At 42.3% G+C, this 16,127-nt stretch overlaps 1 protein-coding gene across 4 annotated transcripts in view; it reads left to right on the top strand.

The window, feature by feature from the left end:
- The window catches only part of LOC126183886 (galactosylgalactosylxylosylprotein 3-beta-glucuronosyltransferase P), a 1,353,843-nt gene that overhangs the window by 1,179,443 nt on the left and 158,273 nt on the right, over nucleotides 1–16,127 (top strand). For all 4 annotated transcript variants that reach the window (XM_049926196.1, XM_049926195.1, XM_049926194.1 and 1 more), the window contains one exon: nucleotides 393–599. In XM_049926196.1, the coding sequence (XP_049782153.1) occupies nucleotides 402–599 (198 nt within the window). In that variant the 5' untranslated portion in view covers nucleotides 393–401. The remainder of the gene's footprint in view (nucleotides 1–392; nucleotides 600–16,127) is intronic.

Genomic DNA, 16,127 nt, shown 5'->3' with positions numbered 1-16,127 from the left:
TTCCCTTCAAATGTGCTTGTAAGTCGTTTGCCGTCTGTGATGGAATTAGAATGTCATCGAAAAATCGCCGAGTTTTTATTTCTTCTTCCCGAACTTTAATTGCTTTTTCGAGTATTTCCTCGATTTGCGCCATTGCTCGCTCCACGTACTGATCGAATAACATCGGGGAGATGTTACATCCCTGCCTCATTTCCTTCTCGACTACTGCTTTTCTTTCGTACCCTTCGACTCTTATAACTGCAGTCGGTTTTCTCTATAGCTGTAAATAACCGTTCGCCCCCTGTATTTTACCTTGAGAATTTCAGAGTGTATTCCAGTCAACATTGTCTCCAGGTCTAATGAGCCAACTCGATAACGTGCGCGGGTGACAGTGGTGTGTTTTGTTGTGGCAGGCTGTGGCGATGCGGGTGTCGCACAAGATGTGGCTGCTGATGGGCCTGGCCGCGTGCCTGGTGGTCGCGCAGTACCACGTGTCGACCACGTGGCTGCAGTCCCCGCTGGCGGGGCCTGAGGCGTCCGCTGCCGCGTCCAGCGAGGAGGTGGTGCGCGCCGCGATCGACAGACTGCGCCAGGCGCCGCACCGCCTGCCGGCCCAGCTGGTGAGTACCGCCCCGCCACTACTCCAAATTTTAAATCCCTCTGTTTCAGTCGCAGAAATTTATCCGAGAGGGTGCAAGATTCCCACAATGCCATTTTTATGTAACTGATTTGGTGAGTCTGCGCTGCCACAAGAAATAACATTGACAGTATGTATTCAGAACTTCGACAAGATAGAGATAAGGATAATGGAATATCAGTCGAATTAAATCAGGTGATGCTGAGGGCATTAGATTAGGAAATGAGACACGCCTGGAGTGTAGCCATGTATGGAAGTGAAACGTGGACGATAAACAGTTAAGACACGAAGAGAATAGAAGGTTTTGAAATGTAGTGCTATGAAATAATGATGAAGATTAGATGGATAGATCAAGTAACTAGTGAGGAGTACTGAATAGGACTAATGAGAAAAGAAATTTGTGGCACCATCTGACTAGAAGGGATCGGTTGATAGGACACAAACTGAAAAATCGAGGGATCACGAACTTGGTATCACAGGGAAGTTTGGGACATAAAAATGGTAGAGGGAGACGAAGTGATGAATACAGTAAGCAGCTTCAGAAGTATGTCGGTTGCAGTAGTTATTTGGAGGTGAAAAGGCTTGCACAGAATACAGCAGCGTGGACAGCTACATCGAACCAGTCTTTATACTGAAGACCACAACAACGTACAAAACTTGTTTTATCTCTGAAACTTCCTGGCAGATTAAAACTGTGTGCCGGACCGAGACTCGAACTCGGGACCTTTACAGGAGAGCTTCTGTAAATTTTGGAAGATAGGAGACGAGGTACTGGCAGAAGTGAAGCTGTGAGGACGGGGCGTGAGTCGTGCTTGGGTAGCTCAGTTGGTAGAGCACTTGCCCGCGAACGGCAGAGGTCCCGAGTTCGAGTCTCGATCCGGCACACTGTTTTAATCTGCCAGGAAGTTTCATATCAGCGCACACTCCGCTGCAGAGTGAAAATCTCATTCTTGTTTTATCTCTAGCGATTGACAGTTACCCACTTAGTACTTTTAAGGTAGATTACTATGATACCGAAACGGTTAGCATTTTTCAACATAATACGCGAAGTACATCTTTTATTCTGTTATTATAAATAGAAACTGCCGGAAAAAAAGCAACAACCTCAAAACTGTGTTCAGTGGCACCAGGATATGGTATGTGCATACCGAACAGTCGTCGTGTTCGTGGTACATTTTTCACGTTAATCCGCGATCAGATGGCGCTCAGGAGGCCTATCTGTGCACCTTCTGTTTTGGATCTGCAGACAGTAACTGTGCTTAGAGGTGAAAAGTGTATGCAACATTCATTCCAGCGTACCACCATGCCCTACCGACGAGTACGTACTCCTGTTGAACAGCAACAGCCATTACAACGGGGTCGCTTTGTGGGCCTGGAGGAAGCTGGATAAACATATCGACGGACGGCTGCACATGTTGGACACAATGAGCAGTGGTGTATCGCTGCTTTCAACAGTGGTCTGTAGAACATTCTCAGACCTCTAGACCAGGTCCTCGATGTCTTCGTAGTACAGACACATATCAACATCGACGAACTGTGCGAGCAGCAGAGGCCGACCTAACATCGTCCAGGGACGAAATCCGGGAACATGTTGCACATGCCGTGTCATCAGGAACCGTGTACTTATAGCAGGATTGATATCACTTGCACCTCTGGCCGGGATACCACGTGTATGGCGTAGACCAGGTGAGCTCCTATTCCAGGGTGCATTCGTCCAGGATACACAGGTCCCATCCCAGACTACACGGTACTTACAGCCCGTGACCACATCTGTTGTTTCTGCAGGGTAAAGCAACCAGCACCCGATACGTTGGACAGGTTGTTATCCTTGTGCTACTGCCAATTTTCGACAAGAAGCTGATGTGCTGCTTCAGCATGAGAACGTACGTCCACATGTGGCTGCTGCGACGTAACGCGCCCTTTGAGATGTACCGGGTAATCAAAAAGTCAGTCTAAATTTGAAAACTGAATAAATCACACAATAATGTAGATAGAGAGGTACAAATTGACACACATGCTTGGAATGACATGGGGTTTTATTAGAACCAAAAAAAATACAAACGTTCAAAAAATGTCCGACACATGGTGCTTCATCTGATCAAAATAGAAATAATTAGCATAACAAAGTAAGACAAAGCAAAGATGATGTTCTTTGCAGGAAATGCTCAATATGTCCACCATCATTCCTCAACAATAGCTCTAGTCGAGGAATAATGTTGTTAACAACACTGTAAAGCATGTCCGGAGTTATGGTGAAGCATTGGCGTCGGATGTTGTCTTTCAGCATCCCTAGAGATGTCGGTCGATCACGATACACTTGCGACTTCAGGTAACCCCAAAGCCAATAATCGCACGGACTGAGGTCTGGGGACCTGTGAGGCCAAGCATGACGAAAGTGGTTGCTGAGCACACGATCATCACCGAACGACGCGCGCAAGAGATCTTTCACGCGTCTAGCAATACTTTGTTTTTTTTTTTTTCTTTGGTTCTAATAAAACCCCATGTCATTCCAAACATGTTTGTCAATTTTTACCTCTCTATCTACATTATTCCGTGGTTTAAGTTTTCAAATTTATACCGACTTTTTGATCACCCGGTACAGCTGCCACGACCAACAAGAGCAGCAGATCTCTCGTCAATTGAACGTATTTGGGACATGATGAAGCAGGAAATTACTCGTTCTACAGGGCCTGCAAGAACCACTGCGCATTGCAACTAATACGCAAGATGCTTGGGACAGTCTATCGCAGGATGCCATGCGGCACTTTTGTGATTGTTCGCATACGAGAATACACATATGCTTTGCCGCCAGAGGACTGTACACTATGTTGAAGCGACTGTTTGGGCACTTTTTCACTGTGACATTTGTGTTTCATTCGGTCTGGATTTATCATCATATACTCCTGTACTTGTCACCTCACTTTTCAACAAAATGACCTTGTCCTTGAGGGTGTTGCATTTTTTCCCAGAAGTGAAGATGCTACATTTAAAATTCAACGATCTGAAATTATATTCTCATGCAATTAAATCCAAGATATCCAACGAGTCACGAAATACAGGTAGAAAATATTCACAAGAAACTATTTCATTTTCCACTTATGTAAGGCTGATGCTGCAAATTAAAGATATGACGTTTAAACAGAACGACTGAGAAAATACTGTTTAATCTCAATAAAAATAACAAATAAAACCACATCAATGCTCTTCAAAGAGGATAAAGAATGAAAAACTGTAAAAAAACAGCTATTCAACTCTAATGGAACTTTGCGCTCAGAAGTTCAGAGCTGACCATGTTACTGGATTTATTGCATTTCTTCCATGATTTCCGGTTCTTAGTTAGACTGGCATAATTTAAGCTGAACAACATATGTTTCTTAAGGGCCAGCTTAGAACTAGACAAGTCTCTCTTCCTTCAGTTTGTCGCAGCAGTGTGCAGCCATCCCAACTGAAGTGCAGAATTCGTAGCTTTATTACTGCTTGTGGGGCTGTGTAGTACCACACGGCGTTTGAGAAGCTCGATGCTTCTATAGTAGACATCTTTTCGACCTCAAATTTCACACTGTTTTTTCCCAGAGCGTACAATGGAAATTGTCGTTTTCGACTGATGTATTTGGCTGTATAGATTAAGTACACATGCCTATAGTGTAGCATGGGTGTGTTCTTTATAGCACACTACAATAGCTCTGTCGTGTAAAACTGATGTTGAATCAGCAATCCAACACGAATCTTCTATTTCCACAAACACTAAACTACTGTTGTATATCCGTTGTGAAACGAAGAGAGGGAGCGACGCTATGGGAATTATGGACGGATGACGGACACGTGTGCTGCTACTATTTTCATGTTCTGCTGTGCATTAGCGTTGGACTCTACGCGTCAGTGTATTGAGCTGGTACCTTTCTGCAGGTGTACGAGGATGCGAGAGAGGCAACGTAGTGGTCAAACACTTGACTCACATGCGAAGGGCTCTGGCTTAAATCCTCGTCCGACCATCTGCATTTATGTTTCCAGTGATAGCCTAAATTGCTTAAAGTAAATTTTGGAACGAGGCAAGAGCTACCTAGCAATTGTTCGGGCCCCCTTGGTGGCAATCATTTCATTATCGAGAAAAGCCCCTCCTTCCCTTCGCATTGTGAGTGTTGTCTGTTAACAGTACCGTATCATTTTAGCGCTGATGACTGACGAGTCACGCAGTTGTAGTGATGCTGACGGCGGAAGGAAGACGAGCAACGTAGCAAGTAGCGTAATGCATTTAAGTAACAGTTCTGTCCAGTAGCCGAGGTCGCTCACGCAGCTTGTCAGAAGGTGCTCGATTCTAATACTAGTGAGTAAGCAAACGTTTGTCGTCATTATTTGCCTGGGGAGGGAGGAAAGGTGGTGCTATGCTGTTCGTGATTGTGAGACCTTGTTTCAAAGTGCTGGATTAAATTTTAAATCACTCTGCAGCCTCGCAGTTGGAAAGGGCACAGTTGGTGGTACTTGGGTCGGATGGGGACGTTACACTCTTTCACCGGGTCCCTCCTCTCTCAGCTTCTGCGAACTAGACACTGCACTCAAAATCCATTGAAATGGCGTCAATATTGAAGAGCTCGTATGCCACGGGAGGTTCTGATTTCAAGGGCCTCACTATTGAGGACTACATGATATCACTCCGTACCACACCGCGGAGAAGTTGCCCTATAGTTTGACGATCAGGAGTTAAGCACCATTACTTGTACCAGGCGTGCATCCAAGTAAGACAGTCATGGAATTCTTGACCTCCCCCTCCCTCTCTCCCGATTCATTTTATTACATGCGGTTATATTTTTGCGTGTGTGAATTGCCAAATTTCACAGCTTGCATTCGGAGAATAAAGTAGCAAAAAAGCTAAGACTCTCGAAAATGACAAGGGATTCTAGAAATTACAAGCTACGTTTAACGCAGGACACCTAACATCTCCATATGTGAGGACATGCCTACGAGGATGAACTTGAGGTCTTCTCGGCAAATGCACTCATTTGTAATCTGACTGTGCCCGTTGTCAACTACAAACGAGACACGTTTCGTGACTGACTACCGGACAATATGTGGAAATGATTGAAATTTTCATGTATACACTTACACACTTACATAACCGTAGTATGCGGACCAGCTTTTATAGTACTTTGTGAAATATCGATAATGGCGAGTGCGCGCATCGATGTTATATTGTGTAAATTATGGCGTTGAGAAAGCTGTGAGAATTTGAACTATCATAGTTCTCAAATGAATAAAATCACACACAAACCTCTCAAATTTTCACACGTATGCTTTTAAAATGCTACATTTCTCAGAACTGCATTTTCTTGGAGGTTATTCTAAAGTGATTTACCAAGCACTGATGCAAACAAATTATTATTATTAAAATCAGAGGCATTTTAACAGTTGGGATGGCGGCAAGCTGCATTTGGTGTGTGTGGGTGGACAGTATGGAGACACTGAGAAAGTATGCCTCCTCCCTCATCCAACCCCCTCAACCGAATCCTGGATCCGCGCCTGGTTTGTCCTACCGAAGGCAGTGTATTATCCAATTCGACCACATACGCTGAATAGACGACCTGTATTGTGAATATAAACTGCTCTCACTATTCTTACCGAGCTATTTGTCCCATAACACAATATTTTTCTACGGTATGTCAAAAGATACAATGTAACGAATCAAGGCGTCTACTCCGCATGCTGAGGAAATTACCGGGGAACGTATTCTGTTGTCTGGCCTGCCAGCACATAATCTTCCCTAAGGCATAATTTCTAAAGTCATAAACTATCCAAAAGTTAGATGAAACACATGATTTTAAAGCGTACGGTAGTATCTGTAAAAGGTGCTAGTTTACAGTAAAAATGTTAAACTATGTTAAAGAGTATGGCACACACAGTAACGTACTTTTGAGATTACTTAACCACCAAATTTTGCTCTCAAACTGCAAAAGACTCCAGGTTTGCCTTTTCTTCCAGCATGCATCTCAGTTTTCAATAATTAATACCAACGTAAGTTTATATCTTGACCCAGCAATATGAAAATATTAACCTTACCTGTTTTATATTTCCATGTGCGGCGATTTTCTATTTACTGTACAAACGTGTTCGGGGCCTCGCACAAAGCTTTGTGACTGAGTAAAAAATTATTTGGTGCCGATGTCGGTTATGTGTGCCCCACTGCTACGGGACCACGCTATTAATTAATTATTTTCTCATAATGAAATTAAATACCGGTCTGCTGTGGTGCAAAACAGCTTTCATTTATTAAAATGTCCGAGCATGTGTGTGCAGGTAATTCAGAATTTCAGATAACGTTTCTGCTGTAACAGAGCGCGCCCTCGCATGCCATTTCAGTAAGTGCATAGCTATGAAAAATTAATTGTGGAAACATAAGCACGCATTAAAGCGAAAGAAATTATAGCTTCGTGGTTTTAAATTTATCATTGAGTGTAAACATTCCCCCGTCATTAAGCGATATGTTTTCTATTTTAGGCTGTTGAATATGAAGCACGGATATTTTCTCATCTAAATCAGTCTTCCGTCCGTTTGAACCTGAAATGCCGTTTGAAACTAAACAAAAGCGGTTGTTTGTTCGATTCTCCAGAAAATTTGTAACGCATATGGAGAGTAATTGTGCTCCATTCCCCAGATTGGTTATGATTCTGTAGCGGATGGAACGATGGAAGAAAGACAATTAGTGTTTAACGACGCGTCAACGATGAAGCGGTCAGATATTGAGTAATTCCGATTGGGAAAGATCGAGGAAAGAAATCGGGGATGTCCTTTTCAAAATAACTATCCCCATATTTTCGTGAAGCGATTTAAGCAAACGTATACCTGGAACGACAGACGATCCTCCGTAATACGAGTCCAGTGTCACAGCTCGCTCGCGTGGCGTACCACAAATACCCTAACGTCCACATCTGTGTGTGTTCTGCTCAAGCCATGGTATGATGGCCGACGGACGGTAAACATTGCATCAGAATCAGTTTCTCCCCTTCCTGTTCTATTCGTGAATGGATTGTTTGAGAAAAACATGTGGATACTTCTCTGTATAAATTCGAAGTTCTCTGTTTTTACCCTCTTGGTTCTCAGATAAGATGCATGTGGCAGGAGGTAATATGTTTAAGTCTACCTGGAACCTTCAGACTGAATTTTAATGATACAACTCTCTGTGGTGCACAGTGCGTCTTGTAGCGTTTTCTAGTGGAATCTGTTGGACACATCAATGACATTTTCGTATTTTCCTGGCGTTCAGCTATTATTATATGTTTACAAGCACTTTCTATAATTTTTGCCTGTATGTTGGTAACAATGACTAAATCATTGTTCTCACTTAGATTTCTTTATAGTCTAATGGTCGTTTTCACAGAGGTGCCCTGTTAAGCAGGAAGAAGGAGGGCTTTCTGTAGATCGATATATGAGAATATGTTGATAGAGCGAACTTCCTTATAGTCCAATCAGCCTACGCTTAATTGTGGTAATTGATGAAAAGGTGAAAAGAGATACAGTTTCTAAGCTGATGTGACTGAACTTCACTCAAATGCATCGTCCTCAAACTGTTTTGCGTACGCCTTAAGCCAAATGCTAGTTTAATCGCCAAGTCCAATTAAGACGACGTGCTCAAAAATGTTTGTATCTTGATTTACTTTTGACAGTATGTTGAACTGCGATGTCTTTTTATTAAGGAAATAGCTGGTTGCAGTTAAAGGAAGCCATGACCCTTCCTAGCAGTGCCGGTACCCGGGTCATTTAGTTTCTTGCTCATACACTGAAGAGAAGCAAATTAAACCCTGTATAAATGTACTTGCAAAGAAAATTAGACTGTATGTTGGTACTATGCGAGTTTTATACCGCTTCCTCCGAAAAATATTTCTTACAGCTAGACTTTGTTGTTCATAAGATTGCATCGTTAATATGAACTCTGGCAGGGGTTAACACACTCACAAAAATGGGGCAATGTCATGTCGTGTCATGACATGTCATTTTTACTGGAAGTGCATCTAAAAAAATTTAATGCTTCTTTCAAAAAGCTGAAGTAATCGAACAAGTTTGAAAAAATGTTGTCACATATTATAGATATTTTATCCTAATAATTACCATTTTAGCTTAATAATTGCCATTTTGTGTGTTTGTGTGTGTGTGTGTGTGTGTGTGTGTGTGTGTGTGTGTGTGTGTGTGTGTGTGTAGTCTGACGTACATTGCCGGATATAGAAAGCGAAGCACCCAGAAGGGCAGGACACAACCAAATGAAACTTCACGGCTTGACAGGGTACGTGATGTTATTGCAATGATTGCAAAACCGAGTCAAATTTAAGAAGAATGTTGCAGCGTGAACCCATTTATCAGTACACTTGCAGGGACTTGCTTATGGACGGTGCCAACGCTCCTGAGTCAATCTCACAACTGCTGTAGTTGGTCCTTAGTATTCAGGGTAATGAGTTGACGTCCGAGCTGGTCCCACACATGTTCTATCGGGGACCAATCTGTGGATCTTGCTGGCCACGGGAGTACCTCAGCATCACACAGAGAGTTAATAGACACACGTGCCGTGTGTGGACAAGCATCGTCCTACTGTAAAATGGCACCACGATACTGTCTCATGAGGGGTAACACATGAGGACGCAGGATGTTCGTGACGTACAGCTATGTCGTCACAGTTACCCCAGTCACTTCCAGCAGTGACCTAAGTCAAATCCAATGATTCCCACAACTTGACCCCAGGGGTAACGTCGCCAACGCCTCTCCAGATCATCCACGTCACCACCTTACTCGCTGACGATGGCCATCTGGGATTGTGCAGAACAGCTATTCACGGTTGAACACAATACGCCGGCCGGTGTTGCCGTGCGGTTCTAGGCGCTTCAGTCGGGAACCGCGTGACCGCTAAGGTCTCAGGTTCGAATCCTGCCTCGCGCATGGATGTGTGTGATGTCCTTAGGTTAGTTAGGTTTAAGTAGTTCTAAGTTCTAGGGGACTGATAACCATAGATGTTAAGTCCCATAGTGCTCAGAGCCATTTGAACCATTTTTGAATCCTGCCTCGGGCATGGATGTGTGTGACGTCGTTAGGTTAGTTAGGTTTAAGTAGTTTTAAGTTCTAGGGGACTGATGACCTCAGCTGTTAAGTCCCATAGTGCTCAGAGCCATTTGAACCATTTTTTGGACACAATACGATACCACTCGCCAGCAGTCCATGCTCCTCGATCACGGCACCACTCCAAACGCAGTCGTTTGTGTTGTGGTTTTAACGGCAGCCTAAGCAAGGGACAGTAATTCTCTGTCGGCTGCTGATGTCAGATCAACAATGCGGGGTAACATAGAATGTTCCAGGTAGTCCATTACCTGTTCAAGGACGGCAGGCGCAGACGTGAAGAGGTTGCGATGTGCTTAGTGCACGAGACTTCGATTTTCCCTTGTGGCGGTCAAACATGGTCGGCCGGAACTTATTGGACAACGAGTATGCATGCGCTGACGTTCCCATGCAGTCCATTATGGAGCCACTGTCACTTCCGAGTGTCCCTGAAATCTGGATATTGCGCGATTCGACCAGCCGGCCAAACGGAGATCCACAACACGGTCCCTTTCAAACTCTGTTAGGTGCTGAGAACGCTGTGGTCATATGAGTACGCGGCATCTCCGTGTCCTCCAGTGGTCACCACACATCTCACGGTGTCCGCGCCTCTTATATACCCAACCACGCCTAACACTAACCACGAACAACACTAATGCACTCTGGTGGCCGCTCTATCAGTTACAGGTAACTGCATCTGTAATCATTACATACCCGTCGGTGATGTATACGTGTACGAAGTTACACTGACATCCCATAATGACTTCTGAGTGCTTCACTTTTTTCTTTTTTTTCTTTTTTTTTTTCTTTTTTAGGGGGAGAGAGAGAGAGAGAGAGAGAGAGAGAGAGAGAGAGAGAGAGAGAGAGAGAGAAAGTAGATCGATAAGTATGCGTGAAATTTGTTGCTCGACCATGAGAAGAATCCATGCTAAAATGATTTTAGACATAATTCACTATTATTGGTATTTTACGCACAGTCCAGATGTTTGATACATTCATACACTTCAAGCTTTTGTCAAGAATTCACTTTAGCAGACGACCAATACCTCCCACGTTTACAGACGTCTGTGTTACTTGTTAGTGTGATATGTTATACCTTGGACAAGAAAAACTGTCCCTTCGTTTAATCAATATAGGTGCCACTTTTCCTGGAAAAAACCGACCAGCGGTGCTCTTTCATTTATGTATATTTTCAGAATACATAGAGATAAGTCATACTTACCTACATTCCATTATCTAATGTCTTCCGATACGATCATAAACAATGCTGGCAATACCCGGCCCATGGCGTAAATGCAGATTTTTATTATTTATCTGATGTGCTGCCACATGTCTAAGGAAATAACGTTTGGGAAGTTTGAACCATCCTGAACGTAGGAATGTAACCATAGCTGTTCAAATTAAATTTATCACTCTGTCTCCTTCTTTACCTTCTTTATTAAGTTTTTCTTAAGAAATTAGTAACGTACTAAATAAGTTTGTGACAATACATTAAGTGGACAGCGCATACATACACAGACGAACTGTGTAGCATAGACTTAGTGTTATTGAATTATTATACAGTGAGATTCAACGGCCCCTAACGATGTCGTTTTATGCAGACTGCTATGTTATAACTGGCCTTCATAAACCACGCGCGAGATTTTCATATTCTCTTGCTTGCTTCGCGCAAACTGTTAGTCTACAGACTTTTTGTCGGAAATTTAATGTAGTTAAATTTTGTACTGGGACATGTTTTCAATGGTGGCACCGCTTTTCGAGTTATTCGAGAAAAACGTACAAAAGTAGCCACAAACGCACCTCCGCCCCACACTCATCCCTTACCAGTCAGGATTTCTAGTATGTGATTCGAAGCACTCCTCCTAACACTGTGCAAATATTTCCGACTACACGAAATATTCCAGATATTCGACGTTTTTCGGTGTCTATTGATTGGTCTGTTAAGCCACCAGCGTACTCGGCTACTTCGGTAACATTATTAATTTAAATTTGCCCGTTAGTTTAATGACAGAAAAAAGACTTTTGTAAAGGTTACGCTGAAACTAATCATATTGAATGTTTGATCCCAACTTAGCCCCTAAAAGCACAGCTGGTTCGTAGTCAGAAGTCCTGACGAATACGAGGTAACTGTTTATTTTATGCAGTTAACATTTTAAAAAATCTAGGTAAACTTTACAAACGTCAGTTTTACAATTTTTAAGTGCTCCGCTACGCTGGTAGCGTAATAAGACCAGTCAGTGAAGAGCAAATAACAATACTGACAAGGTGCTAATAGAACTTGCACTCTGAGGGTTCCGTACAGACTTAAATATGTATACAGACGGTTCATCCATCCCGGGAATCGAGAAACTCTGGCAAGATGTCATTCCCTGGACGAGGATATTTTAATTTTTGAAGTCGGATAACAAATGACAAAAGAAATACTTCTTGTGTGATTTAATCACAATTTTCTGATTTCTTCCTTTACCTGTACTGTGAATTGTAAATTGTATATTTGTGGTAAGATCTTATGGGACCAGACCGCTTAGGTCATCAGTGCCTAAGCTTACGCTATGCACAACAATCACACCCATGCCCGAGGGTGGATTGGAACCTCCAACGGGGGAGCCGCGCGGACCGTGACAAGACGCCTCAGATCGCGAGTCTCAAAATATGTTACATACATGAAACTTCCTGGCAGATTAAAACTGCGTGCCGGACCGAGACTCGAACTCGGGACCTTTGCCTTTCGCGGGCAAGTGCTCTACCAACAGAGCTACCCAAGCACGACTCACGACCCACCTTCACAGCTTCAATTCTGCCAGTACCTCACAGAAGCTCTTCTGCGAACCTTTTAACGGCAGCCTAAGCAAGGGACAGTAATTCTCTGTCGGCTGCTGATGTCCGATCAACAATGCGGGGTAACATGGAATGTTCCAGGTAGTCCATTACCTGTTCTCGGATGGCAGGCGCAGACTGCAAGGTTCGCAGAAGAGCTTCTGTGAGGTACTGGCAGAATTGAAACTGTGAAGCAGGGTCGTGAGTCGTGCTTGGGTAGCTCTGTTGGTAGAGCACTTAACCGCGAAAGGCAAAGGTCCCGAGTTCGAGTCTCGGTCCGGCACACAGTTTTAATCTGCCAGGAAGTTTCATATCATCGCACACTCCGCTGCAGAGTGAAAATTTCATTCTGGATGTTACATACATGGCCGTATCTTTTGATTGCAATGACTCAGACGCTTCAGTTTTTTTGCAACACCAAGGAAACATAGACCTTAGTGTGCGACATACACGTCAACTTGATATGTCCTTTCCCTGTGAAAAATGAATCTTAACAGTCGTACATACACAAATTAGGCCAACAAATGAGAAAAAAGTGTTTTTTGTGTTACATAATTGCAAATTAACAATTTTCGGATTTTTTCTTCCACCTTTACTGTGAAAGCTTGCTCGTTGCCAAATTTCACGATTCTATGTAAAGGGAAAGTACCCTACAGGTTTTGATGAGTGAGTTTGCGAGTATCAAATACTTGACGTAAGTAGCCGTTTCCTTTTGATTGCATTGACTTCAGAAGCTTAAATTTTCTACGCCGCCAAGTAACTATAGACCTTATGATATGAGACAAATTTCAACTTGATACGTCAACCTGTCCCTGAGAGAAAAGGTCTGACAGGCAGGCAGACAGACATATGGGCCACAGAGTGATCCTATAAGGGTTCCATTTTTACCGACTGAGGTACGGAAACCTAAGGTCGAATGTGGGAAATAATTCATGCATTCGCTAATCTTTGTACAGTAGCAGGTGGGAGTACCATGAACACCGCACCAAAAATCCTGATTGGCGGCGGCTGTGGCATTGGGGGTGCGTTTGAAGGTCACTTTTTTTCTTGAATAATTCGAAAACTACGGCCTCTGACAATAACGTATCCCAGTACAAAATTTAACTACTTTAAATCTCCTACAAAAAAAAAGCCCTGCTCATTTTTTTTCTGTACGACTAACAGTTTACGATTAGCGAGAGAGCGAATATGAAAATCTCGTGAATGGTGTATGAAGCCCATCTATAACATCACGGGCTGCGTAAAACAACAGCGATAGGGGCATCCGTATCACCCTGTATTTTCCAAAGTATGATACATGTAATGCGTGAATCGAAGCAGAAACTTCGCTTTGATTTGCAGGTACATTAACTAGTGGATGAAATATATGTACAGAACTTTTGGAGTGTATTTATTAGTGGTTAACTGTAAGAAAAGTTTACAAAGAAAAGTATACTTATTCTTATAGTCATATTTGAAATTGCGTATAAATTAGAATAAATCAGTTACGTCACGGAAAAGATGACATCTTAAGATTATTGTTATGTCCTTAGAACATATAAACAGGATATCGTAAGAACAGTAGCATACAATTAATATTTTCAACTGAGCATCTTTGTTTGTGCAGCCATTTTGTGCAGTAAACAGTCCGATAAAGACTTTAAAAACCGTCTACAAGTAACTGCTTAACTCTTCCATTTGTCATGCCTAGACGCGGGTAAAAAATCATTAGTTATGGTATCATAGTTTTTCTAGTGTTCATTTTATCGTTAGCATGTTTCTGCAAAAAGTAGATAATTTACACACGAAAATTCGTCTTCCATTGTTTAGTTTAGTCAACGGTTTAGTCAATAAATAACGTTAAAGGTTTTACTTTATAGAGATGGCTTTGAGAAAAATTGATACGTAACTTTTCCTATTCCTTTCAGTATTGTTTGTGTGTCCACTGATTTTCCGTACACATCGAAGTCACTCTGTGTACCTATATGCGTTTTTTGAATTAACACAATGACAATTAACACATTAACAATATGAGCTGCAAGGGTGTTAAAAAATTTTATTTCTTTCGACAACTTTCTATCCAACATTACAAGCTGCGTCCTCTATACTAATAAATCGTCTATCTAGTTACAAATTTCATTTGATAGTCCACACATATCAGTTTAGATAGTGTTGGTGTGACACTAAGTCAAATGTATTCCTGACGTCAGGAAACTGCATTTTCTTGGCACCATGAAACATGGCTTTCAGAATTTCATCTGAGAATAGAACGAGTTTTCTGTCGCATGAGCGATGCTTTCGAAACCCAGGCACGTTGGCTTGCAGTAGGTCATTTCGTTCGAAATTGCTCATTACGTTTGAGCTCAGAATAAGTTTAAGATTATGCAGCAGATCGAAGTTATTTATACTGAGCCGCAGTGTTTGTTTCTGCTACCCTTCTTGCAGATCGGTGTAATTCGTCCTTTCGTTCAACACGTGGGCATAGTTTATTGTTCAAGCGATCTGTGGTGTATTATGGTTAAGTGAGGAGCTAACTCAACTTCATATTTAGTGTAACCCCTGACTGGGATACCATCGGGCCCTAGCTATTTATTCAATTTTATTGATTTTAGGCTGTTTTTCAGCGCCAGTGACGTTAACATCTACGCCACGTAATTTTACAGTGATGCGGGAACTAAACTGTGACAGTACTCCAGTGTCTTTGTATGTAAGGGAACAACTAAAAATTGAGTTCAGGATTACTGCTTTCGCTTCACTACTCTTAATTTCGATTCATGTGTAAGCCATAAGTGTTTAGCTATTACCTTTGATGCCTCTCACAACCTTTATGTATGACTAGACTACCTTTGCTTTCTTTCGACAAGATTCTGCTACGGTAGTCACTGAACGTTTCGTATATTGCCCTTTTGTCAACGAAACTCGTTTCAGTCAAAGTCTTTATCTACAGCGCTATGCTTTCTTTTTTCATCTATTTTGTACGAGTTTATTTACAGACAGAGGATCTACATTTCCTCTTGCTTCTCCTTCTCCTCCGTCCCCCCATCTGCCTCTCATCACCAAAAAAGCACGAAATGTTCGAATAGTTACTTATCTGTTCAGTTTTCTATATATGCATAGAGAAAACGTAAGTGAAAGGATTCACTCAATAAAATTAATCATTAGAAGGGATGTTATGAGAGCTTTACTTAATGTCAAGTGGTGATGTATCCGCAACATCTCTATATTTCTTTTAAATTTTTATTTCAGTCTGTTGACGCATGTGTCTTTACAGTAATTACGGGTTCAGTTCTCTGCTACTTTTCTGTATGAATGACTGTCCGATCCTCTGCTCGGTGTCGCGAGAGTGCCTTGATAGCTCAATGCTAGCGCATTCGGTTTGGAAACGTGACGTTTGTGTTAATACATGGCGCGGTCCACAGTTTTAAAGAGCTGCAGAAATTCCTTCCAACGTACATTCCATTGTCGACTTTAATATTTCAAATTTCGAACACATTCAAATCTGTTCAAACAAGTAAAACATAAGCTGAGTTTGATCTTAAAAAGCTAGTCTGAAAAACACGCATGATAAATGTAACAGTATATACGACAGGAGTTGTAGTGGGAGAGCAATCCGTCATTTCTATGAGCTATGTGACATTTGGCGTCT

This window comes from Schistocerca cancellata, chromosome 4 (assembly GCF_023864275.1).
Source record: "Schistocerca cancellata isolate TAMUIC-IGC-003103 chromosome 4, iqSchCanc2.1, whole genome shotgun sequence".
Taxonomy (NCBI): Eukaryota; Metazoa; Arthropoda; class Insecta; order Orthoptera; family Acrididae; genus Schistocerca; species Schistocerca cancellata.
This window is presented reverse-complemented; position numbering and strand designations above follow the sequence as displayed.